This window comes from Metarhizium brunneum, chromosome 5, assembly GCF_013426205.1.
Source record: "Metarhizium brunneum chromosome 5, complete sequence".
In the NCBI taxonomy this organism is placed as follows: domain Eukaryota; kingdom Fungi; phylum Ascomycota; class Sordariomycetes; order Hypocreales; family Clavicipitaceae; genus Metarhizium; species Metarhizium brunneum.
The window spans coordinates 1,487,122-1,511,135 of record NC_089426.1 but is presented as its reverse complement, the minus strand read 5'-3'; the positions used below and the strand labels follow the sequence as shown (position 1 = coordinate 1,511,135).

Here is a 24,014-nt window from a genome sequence, read left to right as displayed (position 1 = left end):
CATATGTCACGGCAAGAAGTCGAGATTTGCTGACAACCATGACGGCTGAAACATCTATGTAGGGTACAGTTTCTAAGAATAGCTACTTAGGTCCTGCCGAGACAATGTATGCGCTCGGAAGCGGTTTGTTTGTCTCTCTGGCCAGATATGAGACCGACAGCCCGGGCCTGCGCAAGAAACTACCGCCCCTCTCAAGTTTGCGACATGCAGCGGCGCGGAGGGTAAGGAGTCTAAGCACGGACTGACTGGTCCAGGGGAACAGGAACTGGTCAAAATCTCGGAGCGCATTCAACATTGGTTGGACGGGTCTTGGTCCGGTTGCAGTGATGTCTGAGGCATTGGAGTTGGGCCGTGAGTAAAGGAGGCCCCGGGCGTCCGTCATTGTCATTGCCAACATGACAAGGAACTTGGAGAGACTAGTAGTTAGCTAGACACAAAACCACGACGACTCGGCCGAGAAGCTATCCAGGTTAGTGTCTGCCCCGGACTTTATGCCCGGCCCTCTAGTCGCTCCTAGTGCAAGGTTTGCGTAGCATTGCGCTTTCTTCCCCGCGGGGCGGTGCTTCTCTGCTCCTAGTTGCCGTCGTGGGAGATTGTCCGGCGGGTGCAAATCCCCCGTTTGTGCCTGAGATGGCGGGGATGGCTAGTGACTGGGCGATGGGCGCCGGGGAGCGGACGAGGGTTGGTTGGCATGCTGGCGAGGGAGCAGTGAGTGGCTGCAAGGGGGGCGGCCTCGTTTTGTGGTGTTGGTGTTTTATAGGAACAAGGTTGTTTCTCGTTGTGGTAGTGGTGGATGGACGTGGCAGACGGTTGTGCCACGGGCTCACACTTTGAAATACGAGTAGGAGGCCCGTCATGGCAGGATCGGTTTGATATCGGATGCGCATTTCACGTGTTTGTTGTATAATAAATGGCACTTCTGGCGAGGCTCTACGCTGAGCTGGGAGCACGGCCAGACGTGGTTTGCGAGCACGAGCGCCTTGTATAAGACGGCGCGTACGGCCGTATGATATGGCTTTCTATACGTGCATGTAGCCAAGTAAACCGCCGCGTGAGCATGTCAGCCACTATAAACCTTTCCGCCGAGCGTCGTCTTTGCGCGGACGCGAGTTGGCAGGTGAGTACTATGTTCCGCGCCGACATGGAGGCAGTTTCTCGAACAAGAGAGTGGGAATGTCGTCCATTTAGACTAGCTCGACATCTGGATCGACTAGTTCCAAGCCTGCGTCCCTAGTTGTGCTACCGTGGTTCCTTGTGCGACGTGGCCCGGCAGGAATCACGCCATGCTTTGTAGACCGGGGTGTTGGCGATGATATATGTGCCTACTCGGTCGCCTTGGCGCCTCTATTCATGCCGTCGGTAATGAATGGAGTAAACAGTACAAGATGGACATGGAATACGGAGTGCATAGCAATGGTGGTGGGTGAGAGGGTGTTTCTCAACGGGTTGGACGGTCGTGTTTACCAACATGACATGGGTTGCCAGGGTCATGTACAGACTACAATGGCCGGGCTGTCGGGGATATATTTAGACACGAAAGAGGCTCTAGACTGATTCGGAGAAAGCGAATGTATAGAGCACAACTAGCATAAGGAGAGAAAACATGCCGCCGCAAAGGGCCAAGTCGTCAGGCGGCCAGCACATACATATGTACATATACGAACCCCCAGCGGAAAGAGCGCCGGGATGCCCTTTTCCCTCTCAAGCGCTGTTTTGCAGTATTCCACACCCCTAAACTACTTGACGTAAGTATGTAAACTATCCAGGTACATGGGCAATCGCTCGCAAAGGGAGTCGCCGGCGGCCAGTCCAAGCCATGGCACCACGGCACCGTTTCCAACATTGGCAACGCCGAGCGACACCGTCATGGCAAGCACATGAGAAAGTAGCACAGCCCGGCCCCCAACACGATGAGAATCGACCAAGAGCCGGGCGCGCACCGCATCGGCAATGGGCGACGCAGGACACACACAGCCACGAGGGCTGCCAAAAGACGCGGCAGCACGCCCCCTTTCGTGCACGTCACCAGAAAACCTACATACATACATACGTGTACTGGGCGATTCCGGCATCACGATGCAACGGAAGACGTGGGGGGCGGCCCCCGTCTGCAACCTTTCTGCCGCTCCAAACAAGATTTATGCAGTTGATGGACATGTAGTAAGAAGTACGTATGTAGAAGTAGTAGCCGGCCAACACGCCCATGTCGAGCCGTTTCGGACACGGGCTTCTCTGTTCGCTCGGCCCTGCAGACAACGGCATGTGCGTCATGTGAGGCATGGGCGTGGTTGGGCCCTCGAAGGGGGTTTCATCGCCGGCTGAGACCCTTGCCCGCCGGCGATTCGCCTGCCACGGCCACCCTGCCCGCCCGAGAGACAGCAGAAGTCTAATTTGATGGGCCGCATGCCAAGGGAGGAGGGGAGGGGGAAAAGGGTGGTGACAGGGTGACAGGGTCGCCAAGGGGGAGTTGTGCTCTGCGGTCCCGACGATGCGGAATCAGCAGCACCCGAGCTGTGCCTGAGAGCCCATCGGGGTCTGTGAGCACATACCAGTGGACATTTTATGTATGTACGCGAGTCCTCGTCATGACAGCTACGGGACGCATCGAGCAATCGACGCCTTCCATGACGGCGACGCCTCGTCCGGTGGCGCCCCCGGGGAAAAGACAATGTCCAGCCCGGCCCTCTCTGCTGCGATGCTCACGCCTTTCCAAGGGGACTGGCGCGTATTGGGGCACCGTGGTGATTTGAGCTTTCTCGAGTCGTCCGGCCAAAGAAAGGCCAACACACGATGCAGCCGTCAGCCACGACGATCCCCCCCCTCGTGGCCGGTTGGCTTCTGGCTTCCACGTTTCTCGGCCGCGCCCTCCGCCAAAGCACATGGGGCCAGGCTCTTCATTTTAATCCATTTGCTTGGCACGAGGGAGGGAGGGGGGGTGGTGGTGGGCAGAGGAGGAGACGGCCAAACCGGCGGGACCTTAATAATGCAACACATGTTTATACAGCGGCTTGCCGTGCGAGTCCGCGGCTCCCCAAGGTGTCCCGCGGTTAATGCGAGAGAGAGGGCGAGACGAGGACACCGTTTTTTCCGTCTCCATACGCCGCAGCCTCCGGCCAAGGAAAAAAAAAAGACCTACTTAATAGATGGATCGAATGCCCTCCCTCGGGCCCCCTCCTCTTTTTTCTTGGTTCTTGTTCGCCTGACATGGCTGTGTGTTTCTCGGTTCCGTTGTATGCGCCTTCCCTTTTACTCGTCTCTTTGTGATAAAGCGGCGTGTTGTTACAGGTGCTCTTTGATTCTAGTTGGCGCCGACGTAGCGTCGGCTTGTGGCTTGGGCGGGATACAAGGCGGGATAGAACGCGACAGGCAGCAGAATCAAGGAAAGGAGAAGAAGAAAAACGAAGGGGCCGGGACAAGACAACTCGAGTCGTGTATACGGTTGATAGAGGAGAGACGGCAGGGAAGAGACAGAGAGGGAGGGAATAAGACACGGCCCACGCCATGGCAACAACCACGACGGTAGTCGAGAAGCCGGGAGGCGGCGGCGCGACAGACTCGTCGCCGCCTGAAGACACGCCCGCGTCGTCGTCGACGCCCTCGCCCTCGATCCCCGCGGTCGCGCCGCCGTGGCAGCTCACGGGCGACGTCTACTTCTTCTCGTGGTGGTCGCGGTCGTCGCAGCTGCCGGCGCACGCGTACTCGCCGCTCGAGGCCGGGTCCGAGTTTGCGGCGGCGGCGTCGGGGCGGCCGGTGGGCGGGCTGGGCATGATCCAGATCCTGCGCTATCGCGACTCGCCCGTCGGTCCGTACGACGAGATGCTGGTGGTGCCGGGCTCGTTCGACTGGTCCCGAGACACGTCGGATGGGCGGCCGGCCGGGGTGGGGCGCAACCCGCGCATCTCGCGCATCTACGTTTCGCAGGAGCGCTCGTGCTACAACGGGCGGCTGAGTGAGTGCCTTCCCTGCCGCGGACTGACGCATCACCGCTCACTGACTTGTCACTTGCTCACTCACTTCTCACTCACTTTACCTTGACTCTTCACCTCACTCAACTCACTCACTCACTCACTCACTCACCCAACTCATTCACTTTACCTCACCCAACTCCACCCTCACAACCTCTCCCACTCATACTCATACTCATACTCACCCGCCTCGCAGACTGGAACACCCCCAAACACCTCGCCCGCTTCGACTGGCACTTTGGCCCCGGCGGCGCCGTCACCGTCAAGGTCTACCCCCACGACACCCACGGCGACGCCTCCGAGGCCCAGCCCAGCGCCGTCCCCTTCTTCCAGGCCACCTGGGCGCCCATCCGCTTCGTGCCGGCCTTCCCCTTCGCCACCGGCTGGGTCAACCGCCTCGGCCTCGACACCACGCTCGTCATGCCGCCGCTGCCCCGGGGCCGAGGCAGCCGCGGCGAGCTCCCCGGCACCGACGCCTGGTGCTCGCTCGCCCCGAACCAGTACAGCCGCCGCACCCGCCTCGGCTGGTTCGACATTGCCCAGCCCGAGGCCGCCGCCGCCGCCGACGATGACGCCGACACGGCACCCGAGCACCACCCCAACTTCTGGCCCGGCCTGCGCCGCTGGCAGCTCGGCCTCAAGATGGAGAATGCCGACCTGCGCTTCGACCTGCCCATTGACGTGTGGCGCCCGCAGAGGGCGAACCTGTAGCTGTGTGCGTGCCCTTTTCGTTGCCTTGCCATGATGGCATGTCACTCACCATGGTCCACGACTTGACTCGGCTTGGCTTGGCTTGGCTTTTTGCCTTGACTATCTATTTATTGGCTGCTTCTTTCTTTCTTTCCTTTTCTTTTCTTTTTTTTCTTTTTTTTTAATGCACTCGGCATACATGTGCTTGAATTGGCATTCACGCGTACGCCTTTACGTCTTGTTTTCTACGCACGACCCTTGTTGTGCGTTTCGTCGTATATACTTGTTTTTTTTTTTTTTTGCATGTGCCACATTAGCGCGGGGGCCATTGTCTTTTTTTATATACAGATTTTGCAATTGTAAGCGTCATGTTCCCGTGCTGCCTGCTCATCTAGAGATGTGGGTTTTCAAATAGTTTCGAGACTTGATACACGAGCTTGTTATTTATTCTTGGTCCTGGATAGCTTGGCCGCATCTGTTGCACATACAAGTCGTGCTGGCTACATTTACTACAGATACAAGTTCGTTGGGACACTCAAAAACTAGACTATTATTCATTGATCCCACTTCTCTCGACATTACTACATCGACCCATCATCATGCCAACAAGTCCTAGTGTAGAGAGAGACCTTGTGAATTGCAGCATCATTCACCCTCAATCACCCACCAGACCCGCGCGGCTTGGCTACATCCTGCCAGAGGATAATAGAGCCTTCGTTTGCCGACTGTACAACATCTAGGCAGCCCATCATTCACCCTTGGTCCCTACACGTCAACTACATCCGCCACGGAGAATGATACAACCCTCACTCCAGCAACTCTACATTTCTCCCTGGCGACATGGTTGCCTCCGCCCAGAACCACCGTTACTTCGCAATCCCACGACTGTCGGCGCATTCCAAACGTCAATCTGCTCACATCATGTATTTGCACTCCCTTCAAAACACCTCGTCACTTCTATTTTTAATTCGTTTGGCATCCCCCCTCACCGTCCATGAATGCGATAAAAGCACAATGATACAAAAAAAAATTACCCTGCCCTCCGACCCCAACATCCTCACGACCAAAAGACAAACACCATACGCCTGTCCTATGTGAATGCATCCCATCCTTCCGCCCGCCCCTTTCCCATGCCACATGCCGTGAGCTATGCCCCGCCCCATATCTAACCAGGCATATAACGCGAAATCTACAGCCTTTGATTCATGTCATCTCGGCCGTCTCCTTCCCCTTTCATTATCATCTCGCACATGGCTCGTTGCATCAGAAAACATGCAAGTGCGCTGGCAACCCTGATTTCGAAGAAGAAAAAAACCTGGCATGCTGTGTAGCTACGTTCCAAGGTTTATATGCTCTTATTTTTCAATTTCCACCTGTTCAGTCCGTGGTGTTTCATCGTATCCATGCACGCCGGCGGAGGTTCGCCCGTTTCTCGCCCTCGCCACCTACTGAAGTAGTATCGAGGATCCCTTGAGTGGCCCCCTTGGCGCGGCGCTGCAGCTTGGACCCGTGCATACCACCACCCAGCTACAGCAACTCGCTTCTCTTTCCCCGTCTTGCGTCTCGTAGTCTTTGATCCTTCCAGCGCTCCTATGCTCCTGGCGCCGACTTTTGGGCCATGACTTCACGAGCATAAAACTCGACGAGCATGGTAGCGTAGGCTTCCAGATCTTCGACGGGGACAGCGAGGCGAAAGTCGTTGAGGACGAGGAACTGGATTTCCAGGTGGTTCAGCTCGGCAAGCGGGAGACCTCCAACCTAAAAGACAATGTCAGTAAAATGTTGATACTCTTTGGGGAAAGGCACCCTATGCAGAGAGATCATGTATGTACCTTGGCATATCGAGAGTTGGTGTAAAAGACGTCAGAGAAGAACTTGCTGGCGCACGTCACCCCGGAAATAATCAATCTGTGGATATTAAAACTGTCCACTACAAAGTATGTTGCCGGGTTAACTGCGACTCGGTCATCGAATTCCGTGGCAGGCTGTCCGGATTCGTTGCGTCCACCTGCCGCTGTAGGAGAGTCTACCATTTCGTCATCGTTGTCGTCTTCGTCTGCCAAGTCTGAATCGCTTTCATCCGACTCATGGGCATGTTCGTGCATGGTCGCGTCTCCCCGAGATGCCCCCGACGGTGCAGGGTGCGAATATGACGCAGCCCGCGTTCGGGATTGCTCGCTATGCATGACAATTTCGTTCACTCGCTCCGTCATGCGGTCAAAGTAGACTAGCAAGCTAAGAAACACTTCGTAGGTTGTGGGACAGTACTTGTGTATGCGCGAGAGGTAGCTCAAGATGGTAATTGCAGGCACGTTTTTGCCGTGGAAAGCCAAGACGGAATGGCTCAGAGGGCTCATGTGAGACCCAGAGTCGTTTGACTGACTGGCTTGCTGCTGATGGGCCACGTTTCGCTGCATGGCATCGTGCTGCAAATCGTTCGTAGTGGTGATCTTGGTGAGCAGGGCAGCCACCATTTCGATTATGTCAGCGATAGGCATTCCGCTGATTTCATATTTGATCTGGGTGTTTGGGTCCAAGGACGCGGAGCTACTCCCTCCAAGCATCTTGGCGTCTGCGAGGCTTTGCATGTGCGCCAAATCCCGGAGGTGGACAACCGTCTGCTGGCTCTCCTGGGAGGTCTGTTGGGTAGAGCTCGGCTCGACATGGCTAAACGACGAGGATGTCAAGGACGAGTCGGGTATATGGAAGCCCTGGCTGGGTGGTGGTGATGGTTGCTGGTGCCGTCCAACCGAGGTCGTCAGGCCCGGGGCACTATGCAGACATGGGTGGGCTGCAGAGACGATGTCTCCGGTACGTGATGCCATCGAGACTTCCTTTGCATCGTCGACCGGCGTGGCACCACTGGCGACCGGGGGTGACGAGGACGGCGGCGGAGAGGGGAACTTGGAAGAGGCACCCTCTGCCAGCGCTGTGCCGTCGGTAGCGGCTGCGGCTGCGGCTGCGGCAGACTTTCGCGCCCTCTGCTCCGTCGTGGGGGACCGCGTCGCAGCGGCGGGCGAATTGCGTCTGTCGGAAGCCGTGTGCTCAATGTCGTCACGTCGCTGGGATCGTGGTGTCGAGACGGAAGCGCGTGGTCGGCTCGAGGAGCGGCGGGGCGGCGAGTCTTGAGCCTGCGTTCGGGAGTGGGAGCGTTGGCGCTGAGGTGGGGATTGATGTTGTTGGCGTTGGTTCTGCCGCGAAGACGGGTTGACAATCATATCATGAAATCGAGACAGATCAGGTACCAAGTCACCGATTAGAGCGGCCATTGCATCATAACGACAGCTGAGGCGATGGTGAGGCGACGCCGGGCTGGGCGACGCGAGAGGGCGAGCGTCCGAGGGTGTGTGTGCGGGCGGTGGCACGAATAGTAATTACGACGTAGGCGTTGGGCAATGGATGGGCTGCAAGGAGGAGCACAATGCATTAGCGGAAGAATGAACCGACCAAGGGCAACAAAATACGCAAGGGCAAAAGAAAAGTCATAAACAGTCGTCAGGTACAGCGAGCGAAGGCATGGGCAAAAGGCCGTGGCGAGGACGAAGACGGACGACGAGATGGATCAGGGTCGTAATAGGATGGACGCCAAAACAAGAGGAGAAATTCCATCAGACGAGACGACAGGCCGCACGTTGCTTGGCTGCTCTGTTCCAGGCCCAGGTGGATGAGCGCCGCCAACGAGTGGATTGGGCTCGTTGGAGCTGCCGCTGGAGCACGTCAAGTCGTCGTCTTGTCGTGGCCGTGGCGAATGACGCGGGCGCTGGCGACGAGGGACCGGCCCAGGGATGGACAAGGGTTAATTAAACCCCAACTCCGGGACTCGCTCGACCCGATGAACACACAATGCCGACGACACTGGACGCCCACGACTCGCAACTTGATCGTGTATCGGTGCTTGACCACTTGATCAGCCAGCCCCTCCAACACCCGCGTATAAAGTCGCATCGACCGGCCGTGCATCGGCATGGCAGCGAGCTGAGTCTGGCGTGCGATTGTCGCACAAGCCCGTCGTATTGCAGGCCCATGGCTTCCTTTCCGTTGCACGTCGGCCCAGCGCAAGACGGGCTGGTCGGTCGGCCTTGCACGGAGCACTCAACCCCATGAGGCCGCTCATCGCATGCCGCATCTCGCAGCGACGTCATACCTGCAGCGTCCAAGACGAGAACAAGGTATAAAAAGGGCGCCTCTCCTTCTGAGAAATGCCCTGCCCGCAAAACAAGTATGTAGAGTCTGGTGCAGATTGCTGCACCCGACTTTCCTGGTGGTTCATAGCCGCAACTTTGCAGCTACCAACACAAAGCCGACGAGCGAGCGAGAGGTGTTCCATCAATGAATGCATCAAAAAAAGTTCAACCAACTACTAGAAAATCAACAAACTCAAATACCAAATATAAAACTCACCTCTGCAACAACAGGTTGCGTCCGTAGCAAAATCGCAAGTCGCAGAATCGTGCGACGGGGTATATTCGAGGTCAACTGAATTTCTCGCGACGAGCCAAAAACACGAAAAAAGGCCGGATAGCGTCTGCAGTCGACCCAAAGTCAAGAAAAGACACCCAACGCTCGCCAACCTCGGTGCTGATGAGGGCGGGGAGGGAAATTCAATCGTCGCTTGGTGAATCAGATAAAACAAGTGTCTATTTTAGCCGGGTGGGTGGTATAACGAAACAAACAAGCCCAAGTGTCGTCGTAAGAGGAGGGAGATGATGTGCTCCACGAGACGGCCCCCGGAGTGACGCAGTTGAGTGGCGAAAAGGCCACTCGCGAGTCGTTGCCACAGTAGGGAAGGAGCGAGCCAACCACGTGCCGCTATGATACAATGTATTTGATGTTCTTTATCGAGCAGACTTGAGGGGGCCCGACTCCAAGCCTGGGTCGAAAGAAAATAAAGAATAAAGGGTTTTAAAGAGGAGGAGGAGAAGAAGAAATAAAGGTTAAAGGTATGTAAAACGTAGGAGGTAAAACGTAGGAGGTAAAACGTAGGAGGGCCGCAGTGCAAGACAGATGCAGGTACTCGGCAGGTGGTGATAAGGTTTTTATTTTAGGCTTGTTGGCGAGCGCGAGGACGGAAACGGGAGTCTTGTTCACCCCCTGGCGGCGTAGTTGCGCAGCGCAAATTCAGACCTCGGGACGCCCACAACAAAGTCACGATGGACACTATCTTGAATAGGAGAGACGAAGAATAGCAAAAGAGCGAGGGAAAATAAGATAGCGGGCAGAGGACGGCGGGAACAGAGGGCCGTGAGTTACAACAAGACGGCCAAATCTGCCAGACGAGTCGTGGACGGGGGGTGCGCATCGGGCGGGCATTGATTCGTCCACGGCGTGTCCGGGAAGGGAAGGGACGAGGAGCAGGTACAAGGTGTTTGGGCGGGCGCCGCACCACGGGGGCAAGTAGTACAATCGCAGCCAAGGCTTGCCGCACGTGGGGTGGCCTACCCGTCGTCGCCCGTGGCGCGCCGAGGCAAGGAACCCTCGACGCAGTTCGCATGTCAAGCTTCGATGTTCCCCTGATGAGCTGCTGCTGCAGTCATGCGCCCAGTTTCTCCTCGTCCTTTCTGTTTCAGATTGTTCGAGAAACGCAATAAATGCTCCTGTGGTACGGGGCACAAGGGCTTCCATCCCAGCCGTTTCCGTATATATTGAAACACGTCATCGTTGTAGCATGTCGGCCAGTCTTCTTTTTTTTTCCCAACCAAGCTGTCATCCAGCTTGCCCGCCTCCGCTGCCGTCAAGATTTGCGTCAGACTCCTCCTTCCCTCCACTTTCTCCTCTCCAAATACCCCGTTTTCCTTTGTCCCTGGGAGCTGGCTCCGTAGCCATGACGCCGTCCGTCTTCAGCCCTGCTGAGCTACCCGCCATGCAGTTCAGCTCTAATTTACCCAAGTATGAAATCAATGAGGCCCCTTTGCCAGCCGGGAGAACCAAGTTGTGTCGGTCAAGAATACTACCAATTTTCCACGTTGCCTTCCTTCAATGGCACGTATGTACATAGTTATTGTGCTAGTCGATAGCCCCCATGCATATTGCCCGGACCAGCAAAAGTGGCAATCTCAACCATCAACCGTCTCCTCCAACCCGTGTACTCGGTCCTCTTTAACCCACCTTGCCCTAGATGAATGTGCCGGTGTGTTTTACATATATTAGTGTAGCATGTGCAGCACAGATGCAATCCAGCCCCGTGGTCACAGCCAGCACGCCCCTGTCCCACCCTCTTGCACCTCATCCCGAACACTGCTACCACCAACCCATTTCCTTTCCACGGGGGCCAAAGGGTTGATAATAATTTGACGGCATTTCTGTCAGTTTGGAGAATTTTTTTCGCCCCCATCCGTGTGTCCTGTGCTATCTTTATTGTCTATGTATGCTCGGTGGCTCACCGCCTGTCCGTGTATAAGTTCGCCTGCACATCAATGACTCTCATTGCTCACGTGTAGAGATGACCCTTTCCCCACGATAAGTCCCGTGAGTGTTTAACACTGTGTTTTTTTTTAGTTTGTATTTATTTTATTTTATTTTTCTAAAAATTGAAACCCCGTTGCCTCAACATATACATACATGCCTAAGTACGTTTCCACATCGTTTCCACCTCGTATCTCGAATATCCTTACCCCTTCTGGTACGATCAACCACCTCCCTCTTCCCATCTTCACCGCTTCTCGGCATCTCAGTCCTCGGTCTTGTTTATCTTGTCCAAGCTGGCATGTTGTATTCCCCGTCCCTGCCGACCCACGGCCCGTTCCCGTACCTCCAAGTCACAAGCCCTCCCTCCCGTGCATAGGCTCGCGTGTTTTTGATCCCGTACACAAGAATTCGCATTTGATCCCGTGTTCGTTATTCTACTTATTATACAGAAGCGCCAAACCTGTCTATGATAGGCTCAAATCACCATCATCTGAGCTTGCTTCCAAGTTCCAAATCCCTACCCTCCGGGAGGCATCTACCGGATGTCAGTCTCTCCCCCCTTCTTTCATCTCTCCCTTCCCCCCCCTACTCGTGTCGTACCTTGTAGTCAGTATCAGGCAAATACAAGTGTCGGTCAGCACCCTCCTTAGTCAAAACCACCATGCGAATGACACCGCCTGAGCTTCCATCCCATTTGATCGCCTCCCTCAGAGCTCCCTTGACGAAATTAACAGCCTCCTCCTTCTCCATGCCTTCTTTCCAGTTTGCATCGCAGTAGCCATAGATGTATGTGGAACCGGAACCACCGATCGCATACGCCTGCTTGTGCAGTGAACCGCCCAAAGGAATCGAGTACACCTGGCCACCGAATCGCTCGTCCCAACCGGCGATGATCAGACCAGCCCTGTTCAGAAAATCGTCAATAAGTTCCAAGAATCCCAATAGTCATGTGTCCTCGTGATGACCTACGATAAACGGTCCTTGTTGGAGTAGCAAATCTCCTGAAAGATTGACGCGGCAGTTTGTGTCATGGGAGGCTTGCCGCTGTGCATGGCAAACAAACCCAGCTGGTACTGAACAATGTCGGCGACGGCCTGCGTGTCGGCCGCTGAGCCAGATCGGCAACACCAGATGGTATCGTGTACTCTGGTCAGTTTATCAGTGACTCGGTTTGCAATGTACGCTCCCGTCGTGGTTCGAGAATCGGCGCCTGCAAGAGTCAGTCGATGCGTTTGCCAATAGATTGAGGAATCATTTGGACATACCCAGGATAACACCATCTTTAAATGTGACAGCCATGCTATGCCATGTTAGATCGCTCGACCCTAGGAATCCGAGGATGCGTATTCGTACATTGAGGTTCCCAAGCTGAAGTGGCGTTAGATAAGACTCTGGAATAAAGTTGAACCATTTAACAAGAGACACTCACTTCACTTCTCCCTTCTTGAGACGGTCCATGTCGACGTGGATGCCATCTATCCCATCGCATCAGCATCATGGTGTTGTTCGTTGGCAAGGTTGCTTCGCTGTGCAGCTCCGTTTGCACGGCTCACCTTCATTCAATACACCCTTGTGGCCGAACTCCATGATTCGCAATTCTTTCAATGCAAGCTTGATGTTCTTTCCGGTTCGTAATGGCTCTGATGAGGGATTGAAGAGAAAAGGTCTCAGCGTTGCGTCGTCAATGATTGATCACAGCAGGGCTAGAGCTAAGACGTAGCTCAGGCAGCTCTGGGAACGCGCAGCCGTGACAGCCAGTGACTTTAGCGCACATGACATATCACGTGACCGCAATGAATGGTCAAATGGTCCATGTTTTGGTTATCCTCGCAGAATCACAACAACAGAGCCAGCAACATGCGTTAACTTGAGTACTAATAAACAATACGTTGAGAATGCATTCTATATGCTTCGCTGCAAGGTCTGTTCCTGTCAAACCTTGGTCCTCGTATCACATGCAGAGCAGAACCAAGAACTAACCATGAAAACAATCGCTATTTCGCTATAGTATTCCAAAAGACAGCAGCGCCAGAGAACAAAATCCCAATCAACCCATGCTCCGAATTCTATAATCCCTCAATAGCCTTGCTCCACTGCTTATCCAATCCACCCAGCCCCGGAATAGTGGCATCACCACCTTCGTCCCTGGTCACCTTCTGCTTCTTGTCCTCCTCCTCGCCCTTGTCTGCCTCTTTCTTGTCTGCCTCTTTCTTATCTGTCTCTTTCTTATCTGTCTCTTTCTTGTCGTCGCCGCAGCCGCAGTCGTAAAAGTCTCCAATTTTGGTACAATCGAACGTTGGCTTCTCGAGCCTCTTGTTTACCATGTTATGCAGCGCACACAGCCAGCCTGCGGCTGCGTTACGACTGCTCGTCTGCGGTGGGTACTTGTCCAGCATCCCGCGAAAGTGACGAGCGCAGTCGCCGCAAGGGTACAGTCGACCGAAGAGAAGGAAGAAGGACTCGAGGGTTTTGCGGTCGCTGTCTGTAGGCTTATCCGGGAACCGGGCAACCATGGTGTGGAGGAACTTCCAAGTTGCGCGGCCGAGTTCCGCTCTGGATGGGCTGTTAGGTTTGGCAAACAAGAACAAAGGGCGCAGTGTGTGACGGGGAGACGGACTTTAGTGTAGCATTTTCCAATTTGGGCGCTATGGAATCTCCTTCCGAGAGATCCGGAATGGCTTCTAGGTCGATTTCGAAGCCGGGCTTCGAGGCGGGATCTGGCTTTTTACCATCGGCCGTGAGAGGAATTTCGCTGTTGCGGCCGGACTTTAGCAGCCGTGCAGGGCTGAGTGCCGAGCTGCCGGAGAAGATGTAAGTTATGCTGAGCAAGACGACGATGGCTAGCAGGACCGTGAGGGTGAGATGTTGTCTACGCGCCATGGTTGGCAGGAGGGTTTGCTGAGCACCCGCTTCAGTGTTGTGCTTGTGCAGTCTGGGGATGTCGAATATGGCAGGTGCAGGCGTGAGAGAAGGATGAGCACTTGAGTCAAGCGCATGTGAGCGCCAAATGCCGGGGTGCCAGTTGACAGCGTGGCGCCAGCGTTCAAGCACCCAGTGCCAGTTGACACCAGACATCAATGATGGACCCGTCTAGGGGTTCTCCTACTGACATGGAACGCTCAACCGGTCGCAGCCGTTGAGTTTTACCGCCTCCGACCTAAACTTCAATGCGTCTGGTGCTACCACCGGCCATTGGGCTGTAGCCAATTAATTAATACTGGGGCGAATTTCGACGCATAACATTGAAATCATGCCACAGTCACGCGGCCGTAAGATTGAAAACTGCATACCACAACCCCGTATAAGTCTGGTGCAGGAAGTGCAGCACTTGCAATTGCATGACTCTTTTCTCTCATCCTCCAACTTGTGGTCCAGTTAAACCAGCTGTTGCCATTGTGTACATGAAGTGGGAAGGTTATCGTTTTGTGACACGTTTCGAGTACATACATTCGCAGCCCCTACCCTACACTCGGTATATTTCAGTTTAACGGTGTGGATTCACTCAAGGATTCTACTCGGACACCAACCATCCATTCGTTTGCACAGGAGGATATTAATACCCGTTGGCGCTTGGTGAAGTGGCTCGTCCAATTAGTCACCGACGAGTATTCTTTCTTCCTCATAAACTTGCAGTGGTTTAGAATGATTAAGGATGCCTGCAATCTGTCGTGTGAGCCATGGCGTGTTTGCAACGATGGCCTGTTCATCTGCAGAAGGCCAAAGCAGAATGAAATGCTAAACATTCAATGTCCATCGGAAATCGCGCCTGAAATATCAATGCGTATCCAGATGTCCGAGCCCAGGGGAAAATGTGTTCATATTGACCTAGCGCTGGATGAGGTCACGTTGCTGGTGTCATTTTCAAATTCCAAAACCCGGGCTACCCTAGAGCCAATATTGTGCTTGATTGCCTCTCCATCTCCATCTCCCTCGCCCGTTGCCCAACTTTACATTGCGTAGCAAGTTACTAGCAACACCTTGATATCTAGGTCGGTCGAATCCTCCAATCCCAACGCTCCAATGGCGCTGTTGCTATTATAGCCAGGGTAGCCTTTCCCAGTAGGTTCACGAGAAGTCCTCCAGGACGCAATGCGAGGTTGAGACGACACTACCGCTGAGAAACCTGATACAACCTCCCCTGGGTGGACAGTTCCGGTACCAGCGTTGGCTGAAGCGGCAGGGATAAAAGACCAGACGAAGAACGGGGTAATGATGCACAGTCTACCAAATGGGCGAGACCAGAACAAACGCCATTGGGGATTGCATCACTGAATTTACAAACTACATTTTCTTCTCCCCTCTATAAACCATCGTCTGGGAATCGCGACCGCATGTTGAACTATGGCGCAAAATTAGAGGAAACCCCAAGAGCTCTTCGTCTATCATCATTGTAGTGGTTGTTGTACTGTCCTCCTTCAGAATCATTCGTGAGGAGCAGGGACGATGCTATTTTTGGGGGACGGAGGGCTCAAAGGTTGCGGTTTGGTCTTGTTTAGAGCAGAGCTTCTCGATGTGAGACAAAGAAGGTCGTTACGTACTCTTGGTTTCCTATCTTACTGGTGGCTCTATCTGGCAGTACTGTGTGCCAGGAATGTGCCTGATGCATGAAGAGCTTTGGAAACAGTATTCACCTTCCTTACCGATAGGGAATGAGAGTTGTTCCAAACTCCCGATCCGGTACTCCGTACTGCGTACTCGGTTGGGGGACTCGTAAGCCCATATAATCCGGGCAAGCAGCTTGTCTCGCAAACTTCCCAATCGAAAACCATCCAAGATCGTAGATTTTTTTTCGTCTGACAACCAGATGCAAGCCAAGAGATCAGGACCACTCTCTGTATTCCCGAAATACCACATTCCTCCGCACACGTTCGATCTGACTGGTCCGGGACAGGAAAAGAGTCAAACAAACAGCAGCTGCCATAACGGTGTGGCTGATGGACATGGGTGACGAGTGGTGTGTCGTGGACTCGGACCTGAAGCAGCGGAGCCACAGTTGCGTCGAGCGCATCGACGGAGCAGGCTCATCAAAAGGGGCAGCAGTTAATTAAAGTCACCCACAAAGAGAAGGCTCCGAGACGAGCCAAAGCGTACGTACATACTGTCAGACGTCGAGGCACAGAGGGTCGAGGCGGAGGTGATATTCTTGGCAGCCCACGAAAAGAGGTTGCTGGCCTTTGGCACTAGAGAAAGCCCAAGACTGGATTCCACTCATCGAGTCTTGTTCATCGCGCGCCAACGGTGCGGCGGGTGTCGCCTGATTTCAAGATGGATTGATGGCTGACGCTGTCAGCAATCGCATCTAGTCCACCGGAACCAATGGTGGCGGAAATTACAATATTGACCCGTCTCTCGCACCGCAAAACACCAGGTAGACGAAAACGGTGATGGCCTGAGCGGTAATGACTGCAAGATACAAGAGTGAGACATGCAATTGCTACCTTGTCATGAATAACAGTCAGTTGTTGTTTGCGTGCTCTTCCACTGCCGCATAAGGAAGGCCATCTTGGAGGCTCCTAGCATCGCCCAACCACGAGGGGATATTAGCGGAAAGGTCTTTCTTTGTACCACAGCCCACTCCGGTTGTGATTGTTTGTTGTGCGGAGGAATGCACAGGTTACCCGGGGTGTGTTCGTTGTACTCTGCTCTGTGGCCTGTCGCGATCTACTCCGTACAGAGGGCTTTCTTTGTTGCCCTATGCGACATTTAGGCCAATAGACCGTTTGAGTGGTTACCAAGTGCTTCTGCGTGATTTATTGCCAGCTGCCCGTCCAGATGAGACATGAGAGCCAACAAAATACTGGTATCGATGCAAAATGGAGAGAAAATGACACCTGCATCTGTCACTCACCTATCTACTTAAGTACGGAGTACTCCGTAGAGGTCCAGAGATCTCTCTCCGAGGTCTGCTGGTTACTTCGGCTGAGACAGAGCACTGAGCACCAATCCCTTCAATGTTCCCTGGTAACATTAACCCATCAATGCTCGATACTAGCAGTACTCCGTACACTGGTAGAGCGCTATTTCCGTCTGACGCATTGGACAGACAGGTGGAGGGACGCTGGATGTTTCGTTGCGCTACTATCAGGTACTGCTAGTATGTACTTAGTAAAGTAGGTAGGTACTTACCTAGGTAGGTAGTGTCGCCGTGCACAGAGAGCTTCTTTTCTTCAGAATGCCGTGCAGCCTCAATCGCAACCAGATTGGCCGTTCATGTCCCGCAGCTAGAACAAACAGCTCCAAGGGCGCGGAATACGAGCATAGACTCATCTTGAATCAAGTTTCTTCCTTGCCTTGACTGTCTTGTCACTCGCAACAGTTCGAATGTGTCTTAACCAGATCCTTGTCGCAGTGTGGCAGCCATGGTGAGAATCAGCCAATCGCGGATCCCGAGTCCCTGGCCAAGTGCTCCATCGTGGCGCCCAGGTTTACCTAGCTTCAGGAACAAGGGGATGAACTCCATTTCGGGCGGGGAACAGAACCTGTTTCTTACCGCATGTGTTCGCGAGCTAAATTGGTCGGTACGGGCCCATTCTGAGCGATCTAATATCACTACTACTCCGTGCTCCGTATCGTCAAGGTCTTTGGCAGGACAGGCATGTGTCGCACCAAGGAAGAAGCCCCGCAACTCTCGAAAGGGCTGAACAGCCCAGCAGTCCCGGCAGCAAGGACCTGGGTGCGGGTCAAAGAAAGCCTACCTGAGAACGCACGGAGTATTGCAAGGGTAACTACGGAGTACGGAGTACTGCTCCCTACCTACTTGGAGGCAGTTGGAAAAGCTTGTGGTAATGGGGCATCTCGCCAGACTGACTGACAAAGAACCAACACTCTGCTACGGTAATCCCAAGATTAGCCACGGCAAGGTTACTGGGCGTCATTGAACCCGTCATGCAGCGGATCGACCAACGAAGACAGAGTGCTTGCCAGTTTGCCGGGAGTGAGAGGATCATGGTTGCTCTGCTCACTTTTGCTGATGCGCAAGCCTATTAGCAGTTGATTGAAGGTTTATTCGGGGTCGACACATCAATGATCTGTAAAAAAATAAAGTCAACAGGTCCGGTCCTTTGCTAAGGCAGGTGAGTGACATTCGTCTTCTCCCACCCAATGTTTTCACAACGCACGGCTCACTTTATGCGGCAACCCTGCCTCTGCGCACGTCTGTACGGGTCAGACTTTTTTTCCATCCTTTTTATTTGTTTCCCTGGACCGGGTTGGCTGCAAGGTTGTGGGAGTTGGGACGAGTGTGCCAAATGCAACAGCCAGACCCAGAATTCAAAGTCGCCGGGTGCAGGTCGAAACAAGCCCCTTGACTGGCTCAGTTACCTGCAGAGGTGAGATGATCACCTGCGGAGTTACTAGTAGTATGTACTGCTGATGGATTGCGAGCGAATTGACTGGTACTTGAGAGCCATCCTGAGCACATGCATTCCTCGGCGACACACTCAAGATTTGGGTGCCATGTTGTTGTTTAGCGTGAGCGCTCCGTAGTCGGGAAAAACCTTGTCTTGAACATTCCTGGCCTCTTGGGCAAACATGTTTTATCAATCGTTCGTGGCCAAGGATGCAAGCCAGCCACCACGTGACCTGACGGTACAGAAAAGCCTCAAATTCCAGAGCCATAAGCCAATCGAAAAGGCTTGCATCGCAAAATATTACTCAATGCACCGTACCGAGTACTCCGCCCACACGAATGCTGATGGCGCATTTGGTTTGTAGAGATGGGCTCAGCTCGGTGGAAAAGATTAGTACGTACTAGCACGACCAGGATAATTAGGCGAGACTGCAGTACAGAGAAAGCACCTGCCTATCTGGCCATCTGGGCGGGTGATACCAGACGGCATACTGAGCTTTGGCTAGGTACGGAGTACAGAGTACACACGTAGGACAATGGGGTTGCCACACAGGACGGCACCAACTGCTCACTTCAAGCACATAACACGATCCGTCTCCGTTGGAGCGAATTGTTCAAGACACATCATCCACGGAGTACTCATTCGGGGCCTAGAGACCGCACCAACAGGCTACTTGTTGGTGAGACACACAGCCGACGCTTACGGAGGACGCGGTAATTATTGATGTGGACGGACTTGACGGTGTGTGACCCATGGCGCTGACACCTTCGTTGTCTTTGGTGGATAGTTGTCACGGTCACGGTCGCGGTTGTCGGTCGAACATCGCGTTCAGTGGCATAACTGATAACCACCTAGGTACCTAGCAAGGTAAGAGGCGCTGAGTTCGTTCTCTCGACTCGAAGACACAGAATCCTACCGTTCCGAGGGCTAATGCTCGAGTGGCCAGATGCTGTAGTCTGGAACCTGGGAGAGAGTCTCTGGCGTTGGAGTCTGGTAGCCGTGACACGTAATCCGCGCAATGCTACGGAGTATTACTACCAGGCATTTTCTAAGTCTGAGCAAGGCCGACGTGCGGTCAGTGTTGGGCCCCCACCGATGCCAACATGGTGCTCTCCTATAGGCTGGGGAGCTGGAAAGGATGTGGGCCTGTCCGGCAGCTTCCCACACGACCCCTGCATATCGCGCGCGAATGGCCACGCGGGTATGGAGAGGGGAAGAGGGTTTCTTCGTGTCACTTCCACCAAAGCAAATTTACGCTCCAACTCCATGTTGCACAATGGGCTGCGGGCTTGCTGGCTCAGCAGTTTACTGCTCCAGTGGGCGAGTGTGGCGCGAGCCCCGCCAGTCCCGCAGCGGTTCCTCCCTCATCAATCTCAAGAACCAATGTATCAATGCTCTGCCACGCCAAGTGCTCAATGCTCAGATCGAACTGATCCGGCGTGTTGCAACTGGTCAAGTGCTCCCCCTTGCCGCCCAAGCACCGTCTGTGTTCCTGTGCTAAGTAGGAGACTGGCCGCTGCACCGTTCAAACATTGAACGGTGGCCGTTTGCGTTTGCTTTTGCGTTTGGCTGCTGGCTGCTGGCCGCCGCCTTGCCTTGCTCTCCCTTGCCTAGCCTTCGTCGGTCCTCGCCGTGGTTCCGTCGTCCCAGTTGCCAGTCCCCAAGCCCAAAGTCTCAATTCCACCGTGCCTTGACTTGTCCACAATTCCACAGCGCCCACGCCCCTGGCCGCCTCTACCCGTCCGCCCCGGTTCCCATTCCTCCCATTGAATGTTGCCCCAGCCGTTGCTGCTTCACCTCCTACCCACCCTCTTCTACCCTCCTTTCCCTCCTTCTTTATCACCTCCCTCCTCGCCCTCCCGACCCGTCAATCGCGCTCCCAGGCGACGTCGTCTTCGTCCCCTTGCGATCCCCGACAACCTTGCGCTGCCGCCGCGCGTTCAATCCTTTTACCTCCTCTCCACGAGAATCCGTTCGAATCTGCGACGGCAAAGGGCGGCAAATGCACGTTGAGGACTGATCGTCGTCTTCAACACCACCCAAGGCCCTTGCCCTCGCGCCCAACGCCGTCACAGACGTACTCAACGATCTCGCTTATTTTGAATGTTTGAACGAATTTAATATCGTCTAGTCGCTCATTTCTACGCTACTGTCCATCGTTATTGCTTAATCGCCAAATTTATATATATATATATATCCCTACAACCGAAAATAAACGTAAGTGGGCCTTGCAGAGCGCAATTTTGATGTAAATCAGCTTCATGTCATGGCTGCTTTGGCTTGGCCTGTTGTACGACCTGCCCTCATTGATGGCTGCCGCCAGCCATGTCAACACCCCGGAGCTGAAGCAAGACATGACCTACTGTCAATCAAATGGTAGCTGACGACAATCTTAGATTACACTCGTTGACACTATCGTCAAGTACATTCGTTCTATCCGTTCCTGACAGTAAGCATTTCGTGTAACAGACTCTTACCAAATCTCCTATCGGAACTCGTCACTCATATTCGGGTCAGCACTTCTGCTCCACGTAAATACTACTTGTCCCAGCACATTTGATCGAAGCAATTGTCGATTATCCGCTACGTCTTGCAATCATGTATGCCAAATCACTAGCCTTGGCCTCGGCCGTGGCTTTGGCTGCTTCTGTCGTCGCTGCCCAGCCAGAGCACCCACGCATCTACTTTCCACGAGAGATCAAGCGAGAGTACCACAACTCTACCATCACGAGTAAGGTTTCGTCATCCACGCCTCATGTCACGACGACGACGACGACGACCTCTTCATCTTCGACCAGGCGGGATTTGTTAAGCGACCTCATCTCCGAGATTCTTGGTTCAGATTCACCACAAAAGTCGAGCACGACAGAGAAACCCCCTGTTCCCACAGTTGCTGTTGACAGCACCCCTACTCCAGGCGGCTCGTCCGGATCTGGGTTGCCCAAGGAGACCGTTTTGCCCACTTCAAAGATCAATGAGTCTAAAACAAGTTCAAGCGCGCGTGCAAGACCCTCGACCGAGCCTGGTATTGTCATTGGTCCTACGGGGATTGTATCGTCCACGAGCGAGCCTAAGACGACCGTCGAGCCTTCAAAGAAGACGACCGTCGACTCTCCCAAGGTGACATCTGTCGACGCCTCTGCCAGCAACAGCACTGTGCCTGAAACCAACCCTCCCACACCTGCTACTGCGAAGGATCCTATTCCAACGGGCGAGCCACCTAAGCAAACATCCGTCGATCCAGCTGTCACCAACAATACTACGCCGGAGACCAAACCTACCACGCCTATTACCGTGGACAAGCCTACGAAGACAGGCGAACCTGCCACCAAGTCTACTACTGTTGATACGCTTGTTGGCAACAACACCGTGTCGGACACGACCCCGACTACCACAAGCGGTGGCATATTGGATCCTATCGGGACACTGCTTAGCAGCCTTTTGCCAGGCTCCTCGAGCGCGAGCACGAGCGCGAGCACGAAGACAAACTCACCTGAGCAAACTGGCACTTCAATATCGAGCACAAGCACGAGCTCTCCTGAGCAGCCCATCCCACAGAATTCTACCACGCAAGCTGCCCCGACCACAGAGCCTTCCACAGGTCTTCTGCCTTCCTTGACTTCTTTGCTTCCCCTTCCAGGTTCAACGACGACCACATCTGGCTCTGGATCGCTCCCTAACGCTACTTCGACTGAAGTCCCTGTAACTGCCACTTCGTCATCGTCTGGTTCGATCATCACGAACTCCCCAACTGCAACCACAACGGACGTTCCCATCGGCAACAGCACTTCGACCAGCTCCGGAACTGTCTCTAGTGCCCCTACTAGTGCTCCTACTGCGACTGATGTTCCTATTACCAACGGTACCATTTCTGAGCCTCCTACAGGCACCGCTACGTCAGTGCCGACCACGCCAATTTCCGTACCGAATGACAACTCAACTGTTATTGTGGGCCCGACGACTACTTCCAATATCGACACAGTTGTTCCTACGACAAAGTCCGATTTTACAAGTACTGTCGCACCATCGACGACCACCGGAGTAGAGGTGACGAGCATTCGACCCACTGCCACATTGCCAAACACAGACAACTGGCTGCCGACCACTGTTATTATCGAGCCCACGACTTTCTCGTTCTCATCGCCTACTTCAAACCCGACTGAAACCTCGTTGCAGGCTCTGCCGTCCACCGTACCCAGAGTTATTCGACCTGATACTGATGGTGATAAAAAACCGCCTGTACTCGAGGGCGCCGTTCCTATTCATATCGCCTTCAATTACACCCTCCACTACCTCTTTCTTGCTAATGATACCATGGCCGCCTCTCAGATCTTCAAGTACTTGCCAGATGTTCTCTCCAGTGCTTGCGGGCTTCCCGCTGACCAGCTGCCTGTCACGGAGCTGGCTCCTTACAACACACTGGCCACGAGAGGCTTCGTCACCACTCTTGCCAGGATGAACTACACAAAGGCTCTACTTCCAGCTCTAGCAGCCAACCTGAAAACACCCTCCTCAGCTATCTACCAAAATCGCGACCCAGTTCTACATCAATTTGCAAGCTACATTGATTCTACAATTTCTCCCACTGGTGAACTCAATGATGGTTCTTCAACTGATAACGGGGGTCCCGGCTCCGGCAACGACGGCAACAGCAACAACAGCAATGGCAACGGCAATGACGCCTTCGGCTCTGGTAACCAGGGCGACCAAACTCCCAAACAGAAGGCTACCACTGCCGGCATTGCTGTTGCGGCTGTAGGCTTTTGTGCCTTGTACGGTGCTGCCATGTTTATTGTCGCTCGACGTTACAAGCGCAAGCGACAGGGCCACCGTCGAGCCAGTTCCATCGTTAGCGGCCAAGGTTCGCCTGAGATGAGGTACAACGACAATGCTAGCCCTGCTCTCATGGGTGGCGCTCTCTTGAGCCGTGATGGTTCAACGTATGGTGGCACTGGAGGTCGGGATTCACACGCCAGTGGTGGCCACTCTGGACGCACCGCCAATATCTCCGCTCCTGTCGCTACGGAGAACTCTCTGGGCTGGAACTGATGGGATATATACGTACGGAATTTTGTTGATATTACTATCGCATCTATGCCAGTTGGTGCCATTTTTCAACTTCGATACCCTCTCGGGAGAAATCATTCTTGGATTGTTATGTGGGCTAGAGTGTGGTCATGTCTAATGTTGGATTATTGATGCATACCAATTCTGAAGGGCGTGACGAAAACCAATGTTATCATGAATGTTTCCGCGGCGGACGTTCTTGATTCGCCTTTGACTCATTTGCACAGCATCACAGGGTCTGTGACGTTCTCCATCATTTACGCGACGGGCAGGCCTGTGTTTGTCTCGACAACGAAATGATTCTTCAGCGGCGTGCTTGGGACACCCATTTGTGGAATCTAGAGCACTGTTTGGCGGTTTTACTCTTCGAGCTCTTATTCTGGTGTCCCAATTACTACTACTTTTTATTATGACACTGTGACACCTAGTCTTGGATCTGTCTTTTCTTTTTCTTTCTTAATATTTCTATCTTGGGAGGAGTAAAACAGTGTGAAGGAGAGTAGTCTACATGAAGCAACTGCTGTGTATCGCGTTGTTC

The 24,014-nt window shown here is 53.8% G+C and overlaps 5 protein-coding genes across 5 annotated transcripts; 2 read left to right on the top strand and 3 right to left on the bottom strand.

Annotated features, from left to right (window-relative positions):
- Window positions 1-3,501: 3,501 nt before the first annotated feature.
- On the top strand, window positions 3,502-4,676 carry G6M90_00g085520 (uncharacterized protein; the record flags this gene model as incomplete). The annotated part of the gene is made up of 2 exons (XM_014685623.1): window positions 3,502-3,949; window positions 4,162-4,676. 2 exons carry the CDS (start codon window positions 3,502-3,504, stop codon window positions 4,674-4,676), a joined length of 963 nt encoding a protein of 320 aa, XP_014541109.1.
- A 1,569-nt stretch (window positions 4,677-6,245) lies between these two features.
- Window positions 6,246-7,924, bottom strand: PCL6 (PHO85 cyclin-6; the record flags this gene model as incomplete). Its single annotated transcript, XM_014685622.2, has 2 exons — window positions 6,246-6,413; window positions 6,488-7,924. The coding sequence occupies 2 exons, from the start codon at window positions 7,922-7,924 to the stop codon at window positions 6,246-6,248; spliced, it is 1,605 nt and encodes a 534-aa protein (XP_014541108.2).
- A 3,653-nt stretch (window positions 7,925-11,577) lies between these two features.
- On the bottom strand, window positions 11,578-12,647 carry PRE3 (Proteasome subunit beta type-1; the record flags this gene model as incomplete). The annotated part of the gene is made up of 7 exons (XM_014685621.2): window positions 11,578-11,595; window positions 11,661-11,964; window positions 12,030-12,270; window positions 12,326-12,360; window positions 12,414-12,428; window positions 12,490-12,535; window positions 12,614-12,647. 7 exons carry the CDS (start codon window positions 12,645-12,647, stop codon window positions 11,578-11,580), a joined length of 693 nt encoding a protein of 230 aa, XP_014541107.2.
- A 479-nt stretch (window positions 12,648-13,126) lies between these two features.
- On the bottom strand, window positions 13,127-13,940 carry ERV2 (FAD-linked sulfhydryl oxidase ERV2; the record flags this gene model as incomplete). The annotated part of the gene is made up of 2 exons (XM_066131273.1): window positions 13,127-13,613; window positions 13,678-13,940. The coding sequence occupies 2 exons, from the start codon at window positions 13,938-13,940 to the stop codon at window positions 13,127-13,129; spliced, it is 750 nt and encodes a 249-aa protein (XP_065987275.1).
- A 7,067-nt stretch (window positions 13,941-21,007) lies between these two features.
- Window positions 21,008-23,458, top strand: G6M90_00g085480 (uncharacterized protein; the record flags this gene model as incomplete). Its single annotated transcript, XM_014685619.1, has 1 exon — window positions 21,008-23,458. The coding sequence occupies one exon, from the start codon at window positions 21,008-21,010 to the stop codon at window positions 23,456-23,458; it is 2,451 nt and encodes an 816-aa protein (XP_014541105.1).
- Between the last annotated feature and the right edge of the window lie 556 nt (window positions 23,459-24,014).